The following is a 17,732-nucleotide window of genomic DNA, read 5'->3' as shown; positions in this document are numbered from 1 at the left end:
TCCCCGGTACAAAAAAGTGAGGTCAAATAATAAAAACGTAGCCGGGCGTGGTGGCACACGCTTGTAATCCCAGCATTAGGGAGGCTGAGACTGGAGGATCGCAGTTCACAGACAGCCTCAGCTACTTAGTGAGGCCCTCTGCATTTCAGTGAGACCCGGTTTCAAAATAAAGAATAAAAATTAGGGCAGGAGGTGTAGCTCAGAGGTCAAATGCCCCTGGGTTCCATCCCCAGACTAATAATAATAATAATAATAATAATAATAATAATAATGATGATGATGATGATGATGATGTAACCTCTCTTTCTACAACTCTGAAACCAAACTGGAAGCCTAACTAGAATCCATTGTCTTCAGTGTGCATGAAGGCATTTCAGCTGTCTCCGGGTTTACCAGGCCCCTTCCCTCAACACAAAGGCAGGTGACCTGTGCCCAGGGGCCTGGACTTCAGCAAAGGGCTCTGACAACCTCCGGGCTTGGTGAAGGACGAGGCCCCGGGCTGCACGTGGAGCCGAGCGCCATCCCGAGCCTCTGCGCTAGTCCAGGAGTAGGCCCGCTTGCTCAGCATTTCTTGCACAACCAGTTCCCAGAAGCTCCGGGCTCGGAACTAACGCGGGTCAGAGACGCCGAGAGGCGGACGCGGCGCGGGGGCGGGGAGGGGCTTTGTTCCCAAAGGTGCCCCTTCCGCACACAGCTCCCGCCCGGGACCCAGTCCTCCCGAGCGGCGGCAGCTGCCCCGCTGGTCTGGGAGCCCGAGCGGCCTCGTCCCGCCCAGGTCCCGGCCTCCGCCCGCTCCAGCCGGGCCGCCGGGCGGAGAAAAAGGCTCCAGAAGGTTCCACGAGCCTCAAGAACCGGGCCTGCGCCCACCCCCACCAGGCCCCGGGGCACAGCCCTCCCCAGCCCGCGCGCCCCCGCGCCGTTGCCCAGGTAACCGCGGGGCGGTGGCAGCGGCCGGAGGGGCGGGACTTCCGGCGAATGACGCGCCCGGGCTCGGCTACAAAAGACGACGGCTGCGGCGCCCGGGCGGAACTTTCCAGAACGCTCGGTGAGAGGCGGAGGAGCGGCGGCTGCCCCAGCTGCACACGGCTCCGCGCTCCTTCCCGCTCCCTCACGCCGGCGCCAGCCCGCTCACCGGTGAGTTTCAGCCCTCGCGCTTCCCCTGGTGCCCGGCCGGCGCCCTCGGCGCGCCCGGGAGCCGGGTGGTCTGCAGTTGGGAGGCGGTTGGCCCCGCGTGGGCGGGAGGGTGTCGGTTCCAGCATCCATGACCCCCGTTTGGAGGGCTGATGCGGAGGCCCGGCCAGCCATCCCCGGGGCGCGGTGAGTGGCCCGAGGCCGTTCCCGAGCCTCGCCCGCCCCGCCGGAGCCCGCCCGGGGCTGCGGCCCTCGGCCCCTCCGTGCGCGCCCCCGCGCTCGCCCCGGGGGGGGGGGCTGGGCTGCGCGCACGCGCACGCGCGGAGGGCTGGGCGAGGGGCTCGGGAGGAGCCGGGCCTCGCTCGCCTCCCCTCCTTCTCTTTGTTGAGGGCTGGCCCTACCTCGCCACCTCTTCGATCCAGAGTGGGAGGGAGAAAGGAAGGAAACCTTAACGGTCGGTGCCAAGTACGGGGGAGCCTAGGGACGTGGAGGGCTCGGCCATCGACTGCGGGAGCTGTAAGCGCTGTGACAAAAGCGTGCCTGATGATTGTGGGCCGAGGCACCGGCTCCCAGGAGCCGGTGTCATGAGCTACTCCCTCACCCCTTGTGCCCTAGTGCCTTTTTTTTTTTTTTAAGAAACAGTGTGGCGTATAGTAGATGTGCCAAAGACGGTGATAATGTGGTAACCGATGGAATGAGCCCAATAGTGCCCCCCTTTCGACTACTGCTGTCACCACCTGGGGGGAAAGGGGAACCGGAAGAATCCAGATTACAGGACGGAAGCTTTAGTGTGGGAGAGTGGGAACCAGCTGCTAAGAAGGTTTTTTAACTCCTTGATAATTATTAGCTTCTTTCAGTCTGTTACAATTTATAGCTGAATTATTACAGGAATTATTACCTATATGTGAAGTTTAGCAAACATGGTATTTTTCCCTTCTCCTTTTTTGTGTGGTGCTGGGGATTGAACCAGGAACATTTTACTTCTTAACTATACCGCAGCCCCGTTTTACTTTTTATGTGGAAACAAGGTCTCACTGAGTTGCAGAGTGCCTTGCTAAGCTGCTGAGGTTGTTCTTGAACCTGCTATCCTCCTGTCTCAGCCTCACCGGTACTGGGATTACAGGTGTGTGTCACCGTGCCTAGTTAGGTGGTAGTGTTAAAATTAGATTTGGTAAAGAACTGATTTGCTCTGCCCAACCTCTAACTTTACTAGTAAGTAAAAACTACCAGTTGGAAACTGGTTAATACTGCATTTTCTTATTTCAGGCTGTAGAAAATGGTGAAAGAAACTACTTATTATGATGTTTTGGGAGTTAAACCCAATGCCACCCAGGAAGAATTGAAAAAGGCATATAGGAAGCTGGCCTTGAAGTACCACCCTGATAAGAATCCCAATGAAGGAGAAAAGGCAAGTAATATACTCACAAATATATCAATAGATTTTTGCTTTGTGTACATTCTGTTTGAATTTGAATGTATCTAATGTAGCAGCTCTGCTTTTTAATGTTATTTTAAAAATGAAATTATTCTTTTTTTATCAAACAGTTTAAACAGATTTCGCAAGCTTATGAAGTTCTCTCAGATGCCAAGAAAAGGGAATTATATGACAAAGGAGGAGAACAGGCAATTAAGGAGGGTGGAGCAGGTGGTGGTTTTGGCTCCCCTATGGACATCTTCGATATGTTTTTTGGAGGAGGAGGAAGGATGCAGAGAGAAAGAAGAGGTAAGAAAGTCTACATACAGCAAATTAGAGTAGCTGTTGGTCAAAGCAAAGTTTTGAGAATTCACCCACTTTAAGTGCTTGCTTGTTAGTGTGTTGATGTTTCAGACTCCCAGCATTGGTGGGGGGGGGCTGAGACAGGAGGATTGGGTTCGCAGCCCTCCACACTTAGACCCTGTTTCAAAAAAAGTTTCAGACTGAGCATAAACTGCCTCTTTTATTTATGGTGGTTTTTTGTTTGTTTTGTTTTGTTTTTGTTTTGTACCTCCGGGCTATACTCCCAGACCCATTTTATATTTTATTTGGAAACAGGGTCTCACTAAGTAGCTGAGGCTGGCTTCGAACCTGTGCGATCCTCCTGTCTCAGCCTCCTAAGGTGGGGATTACGCCACCATCCTGGCTTATTTATGGTGTTTTAAAAATGAGATTCAGTGTAACTAAAAATAGCTAAGCAAATCAAGTGGTAACAAATGAGTGCTTCTAAGCCCTTGGGCAGTAAGGTACCAAACATTAAGGGAACAAAACATGCACCATAATTTTTAAAGCCTCTTTTAAAATCTTGAGTCCCCTGGTCCTGGAACTACAATGGCCTTTTTCAGTCAGGTGACTTAACATTTAGAAACCTAAAACTTCCCAAGCTTATGTAGTGACCAAACAATAGAGCCAAGACTGAAAACACAGGCTTCAAATAAATATTAAGTCCTGATTGAGTTTTTTACCTCAGAATACATAAATTTAAAATTTAATATTTAGTAGAAAGGTAGTCAGCAGACTGTACAGTTGTTCATAGGAATATAGTGTTCCAGTCAAGAAGAGTCAATCTCACTTTATTCTCAGTATGGTGTATATAAACAAAGGCTGATGAATAGACCCAATTTTAAAACGAATTGTCCGAGTTTACTAGAAAGAAAATCAGTCCAAATCACTTGTTTTAGTAAATCATTAAGATGATTTATCCTACAGAAAAATGGTAGCAGTTTTTCATTTACCTTTTCTTTATATGTGTGTGTTTTACTGGAGAAGGAACTTGAGGGGGGGGCATTCTTTATTTTGAAACAGGGTCTCACTAAGTTTGGAGGACCCTACTAGCTGAAGCTGACTGCAAACCCAGATCCTCATGTCTGTCTCCCAAGTACTGGGATTATAAGCATGTGCCACCAGGCCCAGCTTTTTTAATACTGAGGATTGAACCCAGACGCATTCTACCTCAGGGCTACACCCCCAACTCTTTGTGGTACTGGGGGTGGAACCCAGAGGCTTTCTACTTCCGGGCTATACTCCCAGACTTTTTTTTTTTTTTTTGGAAACAGGGTCTAAGTAGCTAAGGCTGGCTTCGAACCCGTGTGATCCTCTTGTCTCAGCCTCCCAACCGTGGGGATTACAAGCGTGCGCCACCACGCCCAGCGACATCCAACTCTTTATTTTGGTAAAAAGTCTCACTAAGAAGTTGCTGGGGCTAATTTTAAACCTTCCATCCTTGATTACAGGTGTGCTTCACTCCCAACTTTATTTACTTTTTGGGGGGGGGGGGATACTAGGGTTCCTGGAAGCCCTTCTACCTCCGGGCTATTCTCCTAGACCTATTTTTACATCTTTTTATTTGGAAAGGGTCTCCTAAGCCAGCGCGCGCAGCTGGCTTCGAACCTGCGCGATCCTCCTGTCTCTGCCTCCCAAGTGCAGGGATTACAAGCGTGCACCACCACGCCCGGCTATTTACCTTTTTTAAAATAAAGAATTGTCCTCTTTTTTGGTACTGGGGATGAAACCCAGGGGCTTTCTACCTCCGGGCTACACCACTAGCCCTATTTTTTATTCTTTATTCTGAAACAGGGTCTCACTGAGTTGCAAAGCGCCTCACTAAGTAGGTAAGGCTGGCTTCGAACCTGCACGATCCTCCTGTCTTAGCCTCTCAAATGCTGGGATTACAAGTGTGCACCACCACGCCCGGCTCAAGAATTGTCTTAAAAGTTGTCACTGACCTGCTTCTGTGTGGTTTAGGTCAGTGAGATTTTTTTTTTGAAAGTGCACTTGAATGAAACTATGAAAGCTTTATTTTTCCTTTTGTACACGCTATATAAAATAAAACATTTTATACCACTGCCAGGTGTGGTGGCACACGCTTATAATCCCAGCATTCAGGAGGCTGAGACCAGAACATTGCGGTTCACTGACATCCTCAGCTATTGAGACCCTGTTTCAAAATAAAGAATAAAAAAACAGGGAAGGGGGTGTAGATTGGAGGTCAAATGCCCAAGGGTTCTATCCCTAGGCCCACAATAAAATAAAATAGCAGCTGGATGCAGTGGCATGTGCCTACAATCCCAGCTACCTCAAAGGCCTAAGACACAGGAGGATTGTGAGTTTGAAACAGCCTGTTCAACTTAGAGCCTCAAAATAAATATAGAAGGGTTGGGGATATATCTCAGGAAGAACACTCTGGATTCAGTCCCAATCTGCAAGTTAACAATGAGAAGGGCAGCATTCAGCATGCCTAAACCATCTGTATGGCCTATTTGTATACAGAACCCAAAGTTGGAGATAAGGGCCAGAAAGATATAGTTGTCGGCACTTTAGAAAATAAAGATGTTGATTTAGGCATGCTGTACAAAAAGACATTTGAGGACTTTTTTCATTTAGGCATAAGGCAGTGCTGTTTTGTGGTGGATAAAGTCCTTATCGAAAGATCGTTAGCTAGGAACTTATTAACTAACTACTGTGAAGAGTTTCATTTCTATACTCTGTCCTTAAGGGATCTCAAACTTCACTTCCTGTTCTAATAATAGTGAGGTATGGCACCCCTTTTAACTACTTACCACATTGTGGATCTTTAATTTGCCGGACATGGTGGCACATGCCTCTTAATTCTAGTACTTGAGAGGTTGAGACAAGAGGATCACGGGTTCAAGACCAGCCTCAGCAACTTAGGGAGACTCACCATCCTAACAAGATCCTGTTCCAAAAACAAGAAAATAAAAAGGGCAGAGGGTAGCTGGACGTGGTGGCGTACGCTTGTAATCCCAGCATTTGGGAGGCTGAGATCAGAGGATCGCGGTTCGGTTCGCGGACAGCCTCAGCTACTTAGGCCCTCTGCAACTTAGTGAGACCCTGTTTCAAAGTAAAGAATAAAAAATAGGGCAGGGGATGTAGCTAAGAGGTCAAATGCTTCTGGATTCCAGACCCACAAAGGGGGGCGGCAGAGGGTATAGCTTGGAGCTAGAACTCCCTTGGGTTCAATCTCTAGTATCACAAAAATAAATTTAGAGAAAAATACAGCTCTTTTGTTGCATTTGTCACTACACTTATATGCCCAATGTGTGTGGATACTGGCTGCTATATTATCTAAATAGAACATTTTTATCTAGAAAGTTCTGTGGGACAATGCCAACAAATTGAAGGATATGAGGGAAATGAATCATCCTTTAATGCCATCGTTGTTGGCTTTTTACTGAATCAGGGAGAACTAGAAATTGATATTTTATTGGTGTGTCAATATTGGCTTTCCCCCAGCCAATCTATTTTTTTTTTTTTTTTTTCCCTTTTTGCAGTTCTGGGGGTGGAACCCAGGGGATTCTACCTCTAAGCTATACCGTAGTCCTATTTTTTAGTCTTTTATTTTTTATAAAGGGTCTCACTGAGTTGCCAAGGGCCTAGATAAGTAGCTGAGGCTGTACTTGAACTGGTTTCTGCCTCCCGAATGCTGGGATTACAAGTGGGCACCACCATGCCCAGCATCCAGCCAATCTTGATTAATAGCAATTTACTGTGCTGAAGAAAGTTCAGATGAAGTAATTGGCCATGTTGCTTAACATAATACTAAGTTAAATCAGTGAAGAATGTACTGTGACAAAAATATATATTTAGATTATCATGAAATGTGCTTACTTAATGTTTAGTGATTTTGTGGATTTTGATTGTCATATTTTTGAGATAGCCACATTTATGTCCTTAAGGCAGATTACTTATTCTCTGACCTAGTCTTTCTTATCTGTAATTAGTTTGAAGATCATAGATGATGATTTGGTAACATTCTGTGTCAATAGGTACTCAACAGATGGACACTTAAGAGGCTCATCTTTCATTATCCACCATTTTTTTAGTGCCTTCAGCATAAATAACTGCATTTTAGATGGATTTTAATGAGCATTGTTTTGTTCTAGGTAAAAATGTTGTGCATCAGCTCTCTGTAACCTTAGAAGATTTATATAATGGTGCAACAAGAAAACTGGCTCTGCAAAAGAATGTGATTTGTGACAAATGTGAAGGTATGGTCTTTTAATATCTTTTTTTTTTTTTTTTTTTTCGGTACTAGGGATGGAACTCGGGCCGTTGTACCTCCCAAGCTACACCCCAGCCCTATTTGTATTTATTTTTTGTGGTGCTGGGAATGGAACCTAGAGGCTTTCTACCTTTGGACTATACTCCCAGGCCTGCTTTGTATTTTATTTGGAAACAGGGTCTCACTAAATTGCTGAGAGCCTCACTAAGTAGCTGAGGCTTTCCACAAACCGCGATCCTCCAGTCTCAGTCTTCCGAATGCTGGGATTAGAAGCGTGCACCACCATGCCTGGCTTTTTAATATCTTTTATATAACAAAATGGAGCTGAAGACTTTCTGAATAGTAAAGCTGAGAGATGTGCACTGCATACATCTTGCAGTGGAAGTATAAAAAAAACAGCTGAATTTACCACCTACAGAAAGATTAACAAAATAGCATCTTTTTCTATGTGTATCTTAAATGTAGTTGAGCTCAAACTAATTTTTTCAATTAATATAAGTTATTTGTTGGAAATAGTATCTTCTAAAAAATAAATTTATTAAAATTACCTTTCATAAATAAACTGGTTCCTACAGATTGGTGCTGTAGGAGCATGTGTTTGAAAACAGAATTTTAGCCTGTCGGAGTAATCCCAGTACTTTGGGGAGGCTGAGACAGGAGGATCACAGGTTGAAAGCCAGCCTTGGCAACTTAGCAAGGTTCTCAGCAACGTAGTGAGACCCTGTTTGCAAATAAAATCAGGCTAAAATACAAATAAAATTGGTTTGGGAGTGTAGCTTGGAGGTAGAATGCCTATGGGTTCAATCCCTAGTACCAAAAAAATTAAAGAATTCTGAAATGCCTTCTTAACAAAGTCTGAGTTGTGCATTTTTAAGGGCAGCAGTCCAAACGACTTATATTATCTAGGAATCTTACTAAACATCACTACTGTTAATGTGCTACTGAATTCTTTTAAATTCTTAGGTCGAGGTGGTAAGAAAGGAGCAGTAGAGTGCTGTCCCAATTGCCGAGGTACTGGAATGCAAATAAGAATTCACCAGATAGGACCTGGAATGGTTCAGCAAATTCAGTCCGTGTGCATGGAGTGCCAGGGCCATGGGGAACGGATCAGTCCTAAAGATAGATGTAAAAGCTGCAATGGAAGGAAGATAGTTCGAGAGAAGAAGATTCTAGAAGTTCATATTGACAAAGGTAAGTTCTAGTCCACTTCCCTGACTGAGGTCTTAGTGCCTTGATAATTTTATTAATATTACTATTAGGATTTTTTTAAACCTGCCTTTAATAGGTTTTATGTATGATCTTGAATTATCTCTACCTAAAAGTCATACTCTAAATGATAGAATAATGTTGTATATAATTTAATTTTACGCCGGGCGCAGTGGCGCACGCTTGTAATCCCAGCATTCGGGAGGCTGAGACCTGGAGGATCGCGGTTCGCGGACAGCCTCAGCTACTTAGTGAGGCCTCTGCAACTCAGTGAAACCCGGTTTCAAAATAAATAAAAAAAATAGGGCAGGGGGGTGTAGCTCGGAGGTCAAATGCCCCTGGGTTCCATCCCCAGACCCGCAAAATAATAATAATAATAATAATAATAATAATAATAATAATAATAATTAATTTTACTGTTAAACCATAATTGCATCATTTTTAAAAGTAGTTAAATTTGCCCAGTGTGGTTGTACACATTTGTAATCCCAGTACTTGTGAGGCTGAGACAGGAGGTCAGCCGGTTCAAGGACAGCCTCAGCATGTAGTGCGAGACTCATCAACCTAGTAAGACACTGTTTCAAAATAAACCTTTAAAAAAAAAATAGGGCTGGGAGTAAAGCTCAGAGGTAGAATGCCCCTGGGTCCAATCCCCAGTACCTACCCCGCACCACACACGTTTAAATTATCTCTAATTGTGCCAGGCGTGGTGGTGTATGCTTGTAATCCCCCTGCTTGGGAGGTGGAGACAGGAGGACAAAGCCAGCCTCGCTGGCTTAAGAGACCCTGTTTCCAAATAAAAATATAAAAAATAGGTCTCAGAATGTAGCCTGGAGGTAGAAGGGTTCCATCCCCAGTACCACCAAAATACATATATATATATATATGTCTATTTGTCTTGGGTGGGGGGGGCATACTGGGGATGGAACCCCTGAGCATTCTACCTCCAAGCTACACCTAGCCCTATTTTTATTCTTTATTTTGAAACAGGGCCTCACTAAGTAGCTGAGGCTGTCTGCCAACTGCAATCCTCCTGTCTTAGCCTCCCAAATTCTGGGATTACAAGCACATGCCACTATGCCTGACTCTGTTCGTCCGTTTGTAATTCTCTTCTGCTCATTATTGTATTAAATGCTCTAAGCTCCCCCTCCCTTTTGGGGGGGAATCTCACTAGGTTGCTCAACAACCTTTGTGTTTAAACCATCCCCATCGCAGTCTCCTACATAGCTGAGGCACACTACAGGCATGTACTACACCTGGCCAGATGATGTAGTTCTTAGTTGATTGTAAGAACTTCCAGGATATAGATAACCATGTATAACTATAGGTTTTTCTTTTCATACTCTTAGGATTTTAATAATTTTCTTGATTTTGTTAGTCTTTAAATATATTGTAGTGATGCATATCCATTGTAGAAATGGTTATAACCCCAGAGAAAAATGTATCATTTTACGAATATCATCTTTTACAATTTTCTATTAATAAAGAGAAAGTATGATACTACACTAGAACTGAACTAGAACTCATGATATTTCCACCTTAATACATGTATTTACATTAAATGGCTATAGTATTAATTGGCCTTCTGTATCCATGGATTCTGCCTCTGCAGATTCAGCCAACTTCATGTTGAAAATAACTTGGGACGGACTTTTTCTTTGTCTTGGTTTTTTGTTTGTTCATTTGTTTGTTTGGTGGTACTGGCGATGAAACCCAGGGGCATTCTACCTCTGAACTACTCCCCCAGTCCTATTTTTTATTCTTTATTTTAAAACAGAGTCTCACTGAGTTGTAAAGGGCCTAAGTAGTAGCTGTCCTTGAACTGAGATATTCCTGTCTCAGTCTCCCAAATGCTGGGATATAACAGCTATATTGTATTGTGTATTATAAATAACAGATGATTTAAAGTTTGTTGGAAGACTTGTATAGGTTATATACAAATACTACTTTCTGTGAGGGGGGGGCACTGGGGGTGGAACCCAGAGGCTTACTACCTCCAGGCTATACTCTCAGACCTATTTCATATTTTATTTGGAAACAGGGTCTCACTACGTAGCTGAGGCTGGCTTCGAACCTGTGTGATCCTCCTGTCTCAGCCTCCCAAGCACAGGGATTACACGCCACCACGCTCAGCTATATTATTCCGTTATGTAAAAGACTTCTACAGCCTCAGATTATGGTACTTGGTACAAATCTTGGGACATATTCCCTGCTGAATTCAGAACTGTTGTACCAGGATCCTGCCCTCTCAGCCTTAAAATGCCATGTAACAAAAAGGTTGTATAGCCGGGGGTGGTGACACATGCTTGTAATCCCAGTATTTGGGAGGCTGAGTTAGGATTGCAGGTTCATGGACAGCCCCAGCCACTTAGTGAGGCACTCTGCAACTTAATGAGACCTTGTTTCAAAATAAAGAAGAAGAAAAAATAATCAGTCACAAGTTAACCACTGAATCTAGATTGTATGTATAGAAGTCAAGTCCATTGTACTACTTACTACATTTTTAATATTTTTTATACTAAAAAGTAAAATAAACCAGGTATGGTGCCTCATGCTTGTAATCCCAGTACTTGGGAGGCTGAGACAGGAGAATGGCACAGGTTTGAAGTCAGCCTTAGCTACTTAGTGAGGCTCTCTTAGTGAGACCCTATTTCCAAAAATATATATAAAATAGGTCTGGGGGTATGGTAGAATAGAGGTAGAATACCCCTGGGTTGTATCCTCAGTACTACAAAAAAAAAAAAAAGGTAAAATAAAATTGCTTGTGTTCAGTGACCCTGTAATGATGATTGGTTCAGGAAATAATCAGGAGATATTACCACAGTATAATTTGTAAACACAGGTTTTCTTATGTTATGTTTAAAGAGATGTTGCCCAAGCCCTTCCTGAACCCCAGAGTAGGGCAGAGAGGGGTAGGAGTTGGAGGAATTCTCAGTAAAAAATATACTGATATTTTAAAAGTGAAAGATAATTCTCCCTGTATTTTTGACATTGACCTTAATGATGGATTAAGGGAGTGTCCTAATAGTGCCCTATTTTTGTCTATTTTGAAACAAGGTCTAAGTTGCAGAGTGCCTCACTTTTATTTTGAAACAAGGTCTAAGTTGCAGAGTGTCTCACTAAGTGGGGCTGTCCACAAACCCCCCACCCATCCTCCTGTCTCAGCCTAAGTACCCCCCTTTAATTGTTTGGAGGGAGGGGCAGAGTTGCAATGCTAAGGAGGAATGAAACCCAGGGAGGGCCTTGTGGATGTTGAGCAAGTGTTCTACCATTAACCTTGTACACCCCCAGTCCTATTATGACAGATTTTGGGGTGGTAACTAGGAATTGAACCCAGGGGCATTCCACCTCTGAACTAAAACCCCAGCCCTATTTTTTTATTTTTATTTATTTATTTATTTACTTATTTTGCGGGTCTGGGGATGGAACCCAGGGGTATTCAGCCCCCGAGCTACACCCCCTGCCCTATTTTTTTAGTCTTTTTTTTTTTTTTTTTTTTTTTTTTGTGGTACTGGGGTTCCTGGAAGCCCTTCTACCTCCGAGATATACTCCCAGACCTACTTTATATTTTTGAAACAGGGTCTCTTACGCCAGCACGGCTGGCTTCTAACCTGCGCAATCCTCCTGTCTCCGCCTCCCAAGCGCGGGGATTACAAGCGTGCGCCACCACGCCCGGCTTAGTCTTTATTTTGAAAAAGGGTCTCACTAAGTAGCTGAGGCTGTCCGCGAACCGCAGTGTTCTCCTGAATGTTGGGGTTACAAGCGTGCGCCATCAGTATTCTTTATTTTGAAACAGGGTTTCTCTAAGTAGCTGAGGCTGGCTGTGAACCTGTGATCCTCCAGTCTCATTAGCCTCACAAGTATACTAGGGTTACAAGTGTTGTGCACCACCATGCCTGGCTCTGGTTTTTATTATTTATTTTGAAAGAGGGTCTCCCTAATTAGCTGAGGCTGGCATGAACCCACAATCCTCCTTTCTCAGCCTCCCAAGTACTGAGATTACAAGTGTGTACCACTATACCTCGCTATTATAGATTTTTTAGTATTTGTAATCCATTTCTAGATTTCTTACTATAAATGAGTAATAATAGAAGAAAGTTAAGTTGCTGCTTTGCAGGTTAATAAAAGTAATTTGAAACTGGCTTTTATGTAATACAGTGGATGTGGTGCAAGAATAGACATATTTAATCCTTACAATGTTGTCACTAATGAGATAGGTGTCTTTGTGAGACTTGGAACATTATGCAATTTACATCCCCAGGGTAATCCAACCAGTAAATAGCAGCTTTGAGATTTGAAGCCTTATCCTGTTTGCTTCTAGAGTTTGTATTCTCTACTATGTGATAGCTTTCTAATTAAGTAGACTTCTTGTTTCTGTGATATTTTGTATCCACAAGGGCTTTAGCATTTAATTTTTTGTGTACACATATCAGTGTGTTAGTAGATTTTGGAATTCTTACCTCAGTGTTGGATATTCAATAAGAGTACAAATTAATCTTGTTTTTAGGCATGAAAGATGGCCAGAAGATAACATTCCATGGTGAAGGAGACCAAGAGCCAGGACTGGAGCCAGGAGATATTATCATTGTGTTAGATCAAAAGGACCATGCTGTTTTTACTCGGTAAAAGGCTTTAAATCAACCACTCAAATTGCCATTTTGTCTATATGGTTGGATTTGGTTGTTGGTTTTTTTGCTTTTGTTTTGTTTTGCAATACTAGGGATGAAACCCAGGGGTTATATCCCCCAGCCCTATTTTTTAGTCTTTGTTTTGAAACAGGGTCTCACTGAGTTGCAGAGGGCCTAAGTAGCTGAGGCTCTCTGCAAACCCTGACCTCCGGTCTCAGCCTCCCAAATGCTGGGATTACAAGCATGCACCACCACACCTGGCCTTGTTTTAATCTAAATGAGTTTTTCCTTACTCCTTTAATATTATTTCTATAAATTTCTAGGAAAGTATACTAGGAGGGTTAGGCCATGTATAATTATCTTATAAAAGTTTATTAACCATGCTTCTTTCAGGCATGAAAGAGGCTAAAAACAAATAGAATTAGCTCTTGACATTTTGTCTCAAGAGTAAATTTTTACTTAATCTGAAATTTGAAAGGTGTGTACAGTTAGTGTTGTTGGGGGGGGGGTACTGGGGATTGAACCCAGGGATGTTCTACCTCTGGGCTATACCCCCCAGCCCTGTTTTATTTTTGATGCTAGCAATTGAACTGAGGGGAATTCTACCTCTGAGATAACATCCACAACCCTTTTTTTCTTATATGTGTGTGTAGCACTGGAGATTGAACCCAGGAACATTTGGCCTGTGAGCTGCACCTCCAGCCCTATTTTATTTTGAAAACGGTTTGCTAGGTTGCTGAGAATCTCTACTTGGCTGAGGCTTCAGTCCTCTTTCCAGCCTCCCAAGTACTGGGAATATAAACATACTCTACAGAGCTTGACTCTTTTTTATTTGGAAACAAGGTCTCACTAAGTTGCTGAAATTGGCTTTGAAACTGTGATCCTGCTGTCTGAACCTCCCAAGTACTGGGATTACAAGTATGCACCACCATGCCTGGCTTGCTATAAAATACTTAATACTGAGTTTGTAATGGACTTGAACTGAAGCACAGCCTGAGCCTAGAGACTGTGATGTATAATTGTGAATCTTTTTCAAGAGTTTTCCTGTACACATTCCTTTAAATGTGTTTCATTAATATGGGTTGGGGGAAAAAAGTCAAAGCATGAAGGAAAGTAGACTATTAATATAAAAAGCCGGGCATGGTGGTGAACGCTTGTAATCCCAGCATTTGGGAGGCTGAGACTGGAGGATTGCGGTTCGCAGACAGCCTCAGCTACTTACTTAGTGAGGCCCTTCACAACTTAGTGAGACCCTATTTTAAAATAAAGAATAAAAAATAGGGCAGGGGTGTAGCTTTGGAGGTCAAGATTATGTTCATTCACAATTTACTAGACACTACTGAATATTTCATATACATCAATAAGGAATTTCTTACTATGCCTTGGAGTTGGTCCTCTCTATTACTTAATTTCACAGAGCCTAAGTCTGTGAACCTAGGACCCGCCCAGGTCCTTTACAGTTTGCCCTATACTGTCCTCTATCCTGATAGAGGATAGTGTTTGTTTTCTTTAAGCCACAGTCTTAATGAGTGCCTCCCCTACCCAAGAAACCAGATTTTTACTGATCGAAGAGTTCAAGAATATTAAGCGGTACGGGTTGCCTAGCATGTATAAAAAGGTTTTGAAGCAGAGTTGGGAAAGAAAGGGTATCTAGAAACAGCCTAATTAAAGAAGATAGAATTGCTAACCATTGGTGATTTCAGAGGTATAAACACGTGCCACGTTTATATTAACACAGGCGAGGAGAAGACCTTTTTATGTGTATGGACATACAGTTGGTTGAAGCATTGTGTGGCTTCCAAAAGCCAATATCTACTCTTGATAACCGAACCATAGTCATCACTTCTCATCCAGGTATGGTAACAAGATGATAAGTTTCTCTACGTATTCTAGTGACTTCCTTGTCTCCTGATAACTTAAGAAGTATAGGCACTGAGAACACTGGTCTTCCTCGGTTATTACATAGCCTTCTCTGGGCTAAGATGAAGTCTTGACTGTTGGCAACCCTTGGAGAACCCAGTAAGTGGAAGGTGTCAGGACTGTTTTGCAGTATAAGTTTACTCCTGTCAGCCTAGGATATTTTTTGTTGTTCTTTGTTTCCCTTGCCTTGTAGCAATGAAACCTTACTAAGAACTTGTTTTTAGGTCAGATTGTCAAGCATGGAGATATAAAGTGTGTGCTAAATGAAGGCATGCCAATTTACCGTAGACCATATGAAAAGGGTCGCCTAATCATCGAGTTTAAGGTAAGCTGTAAAAATACTCAAGGATATTTGAGAATGCCTATCTTATTAAAATCCAGTACAGAATTATATTTTCTGAGTGCCAACCAACCTCAGCTATATTCCCCTTTGTCCAGGAAGAAATACATTGATCTCTAATACTACTATTGTGTTGAATATTAACAAGTTGGGTGGGGGTAGGGTTTTTGCTTGCATCAAAATAGACTAGGAGAAGCTGAGTTTGTACCCCAGCATTTGGGAAGTTGAAACAGGAGGTTCGTGGTTCATGGCCAGCCTCAGCTACTTAGGCCCTTTGCAACTTAGTGTTTCAAAATAAAGAATAAAAAAATAGAGGTGTGGCTCAGAGGTAGAATGCCCATGGGTTCCATCCCCAGTACCGCTAAATAAATAAATAAATAAATAAATAAATAAATAAATAAATAAATAGGTTTGTCATAATCCCAATACTTGAGAGGCTGAGACAGAAAGATTGCAAGTTCATGACCAGCCTCAGCAACTTAAGTTACTGTTTCAAAATAAAAAAATAGGGATGGGGGAATAGGTTGGAGGTAAAATGCCCCCTGGGTTCAATTCTCAGTTACACTTACACAAACACACACACACACACGAAGAAGATTCAACTGGGGATGGGTTCTTGTATTAAAAAAGTAAATAAAGCAATATTAGAGCCGGGCGTGGTAGTGCCCACTTGTAATCCCAGCATTAGGGAGGCTGAGACCAGAGGATCGCAGTTCGCAGACAGCCTCAGCTACTTAGTGAAACCCTCTGCAACTTAGACCCTGTTTCAGAATAAAGTATAAAATATAGGGCAGGGTGGTAGCTTGGAGGTTGAATGCCTCTGGATTCCATCCCCAGACCCACAAAAAGAAAGCAATATTTGTAGACGACTTAACCCAACTCCTCTTAGGCTGAGGCAGGGATCATAAATTCAAGGCCAGCTTAGACAATTTAGTCAAACTGTCTCAGGGAAAAAAAATTTTTTTGGTAGTACTGGAGATAAGAGCTAAGGGGCATCCCTTAGGTCTCACTAAGTTATGGAGGGACCTCACTGAGTAGCTGATTTTGAAACAGGGTCTCACTAAGTTGTAGCTGAAGCTGGCTGCAAACCTGTAATCCTCCTGTTGTCTGAGACTCCAATGTACTGTGGTTAAAAGTTTTTAAAATTTTGAGGATGCAAGTCAGTAATGGAGCCACTTGTCTAACATGCATGTGGCCCTGAGTTCCATCCCCAGTACAGCAATGGGGAAGGGAAACCTGACTTTAGACAGAGAGTGAGTGTGTGTGTGTGTGTGTGTGCGCGCGCGCGCGCGCGCACTGGGGGTTTGAACCCAGGGGCATTCTGCCTCTGAGCTGCACCTCCTCTAGCCCTTTTTTTATATATATATATATATATATATATTTTTTTTTTTTTTTTTTTTTTTTTTTTTTTTTTTGCGGGTCTGGAGGTGGAACCCAGGGGCATTTGATCTCTGAGGTACACCCCCTGCCCTATTTTTTATTCTTTATTTTGAAACCAGGTCTCACTGAGTTGCAGAGGGCCTCACTAAGTAGCTGAGGCTGTCCACGAACCGCGATCCTCCAGGTCTCAGCCTCCCAAATGCTGGGATTACAAGCATGTGCCACCACACCTGGCTCCCATTTTTATTTTTTGTTTTGAAACAGGGTCTTCTCAGTCTCACAAGATTACTGAGAGAATAGCTAAGTTTGAGGCTGGACTTGGAACCTGTAATCCTCCTGTTTCAGCCTACCAAGTACTGGAATGATAGGTCGTACCCCACTGAGCCTAGCTAGTCATAATTTTTCTACTGTAGTTCAATCTTAAGCACTCTGTCTTTTAGAATGTGTGTTCTAACCTATGATTGGTATATTCACCCAAAGATTATGTAGTTACCTGTCTTTTTTGCTGGGGGTGGGGTGGATCCATGATAATTTAACAGTGGAAGTTTCTTTCCATAGGTAAACTTTCCTGAAAATGGCTTTCTTTCTCCTGATAAACTGTCTCTGCTGGAAAAACTCCTACCTGAGAGGAAGGAAGTAGAAGAGACTGATGATATGGATCAAGTAGAACTGGTGGACTTTGATCCAAATCAGGAAAGACGGCGCCATTATAATGGAGAAGCTTATGAGGATGATGAACATCACCCCAGAGGTGGTGTTCAGTGTCAGACCTCTTAATGGGGCCAGTGAAAGACACTCACCGCAGGCATTTTATATGCAGTAGTGATTGAGTTGGACTGTAATCATAATATGCTCACTACTTGCTATTGTTTTTGTTTTAATACTCAATTATAGTAGTGTTTTAAAAGTTAAATGAAGAATAAACACAAATATAAAAGCTCTGACTGCCCTGTATGTATGATGACTTCAGTGTGCAAGATGAAGTTTAATACCTGTAAAAACTACTTTAATATGAATTTCTCCTAGCATCTGTTAGACCATACCTTGTAATTGATTTCAGCTGTGTACATGGACAAGCTTAGATTGAAATGCTAGGTTTATGTGTTGATTTCAGTGTATGGCCATTCATTG

At 43.1% G+C, this 17,732-nt stretch overlaps 1 protein-coding gene across 1 annotated transcript; it reads left to right on the top strand.

Moving 5' to 3' along the window:
- Positions 1-2,407: 2,407 nt before the first annotated feature.
- DNAJA1 (DnaJ heat shock protein family (Hsp40) member A1) lies at positions 2,408-17,378 on the top strand (the record flags this gene model as incomplete). The annotated part of the gene is made up of 8 exons (XM_080708520.1): positions 2,408-2,539; positions 2,677-2,854; positions 7,009-7,113; positions 8,091-8,318; positions 12,841-12,955; positions 14,700-14,820; positions 15,111-15,206; positions 17,160-17,378. The coding sequence occupies 8 exons, from the start codon at positions 2,408-2,410 to the stop codon at positions 17,376-17,378; spliced, it is 1,194 nt and encodes a 397-aa protein (XP_080564646.1).
- Positions 17,379-17,732: the final 354 nt, after the last annotated feature.

The sequence above is a fragment of the Muscardinus avellanarius genome (genome assembly GCF_963383645.1).
Source record: "Muscardinus avellanarius genome assembly, chromosome: 13".
In the NCBI taxonomy this organism is placed as follows: Eukaryota; Metazoa; Chordata; class Mammalia; order Rodentia; family Gliridae; genus Muscardinus; species Muscardinus avellanarius.
The sequence above is the reverse complement of the archived record's forward strand: the minus strand, read 5'-3'. Positions and strand labels throughout refer to the sequence as shown.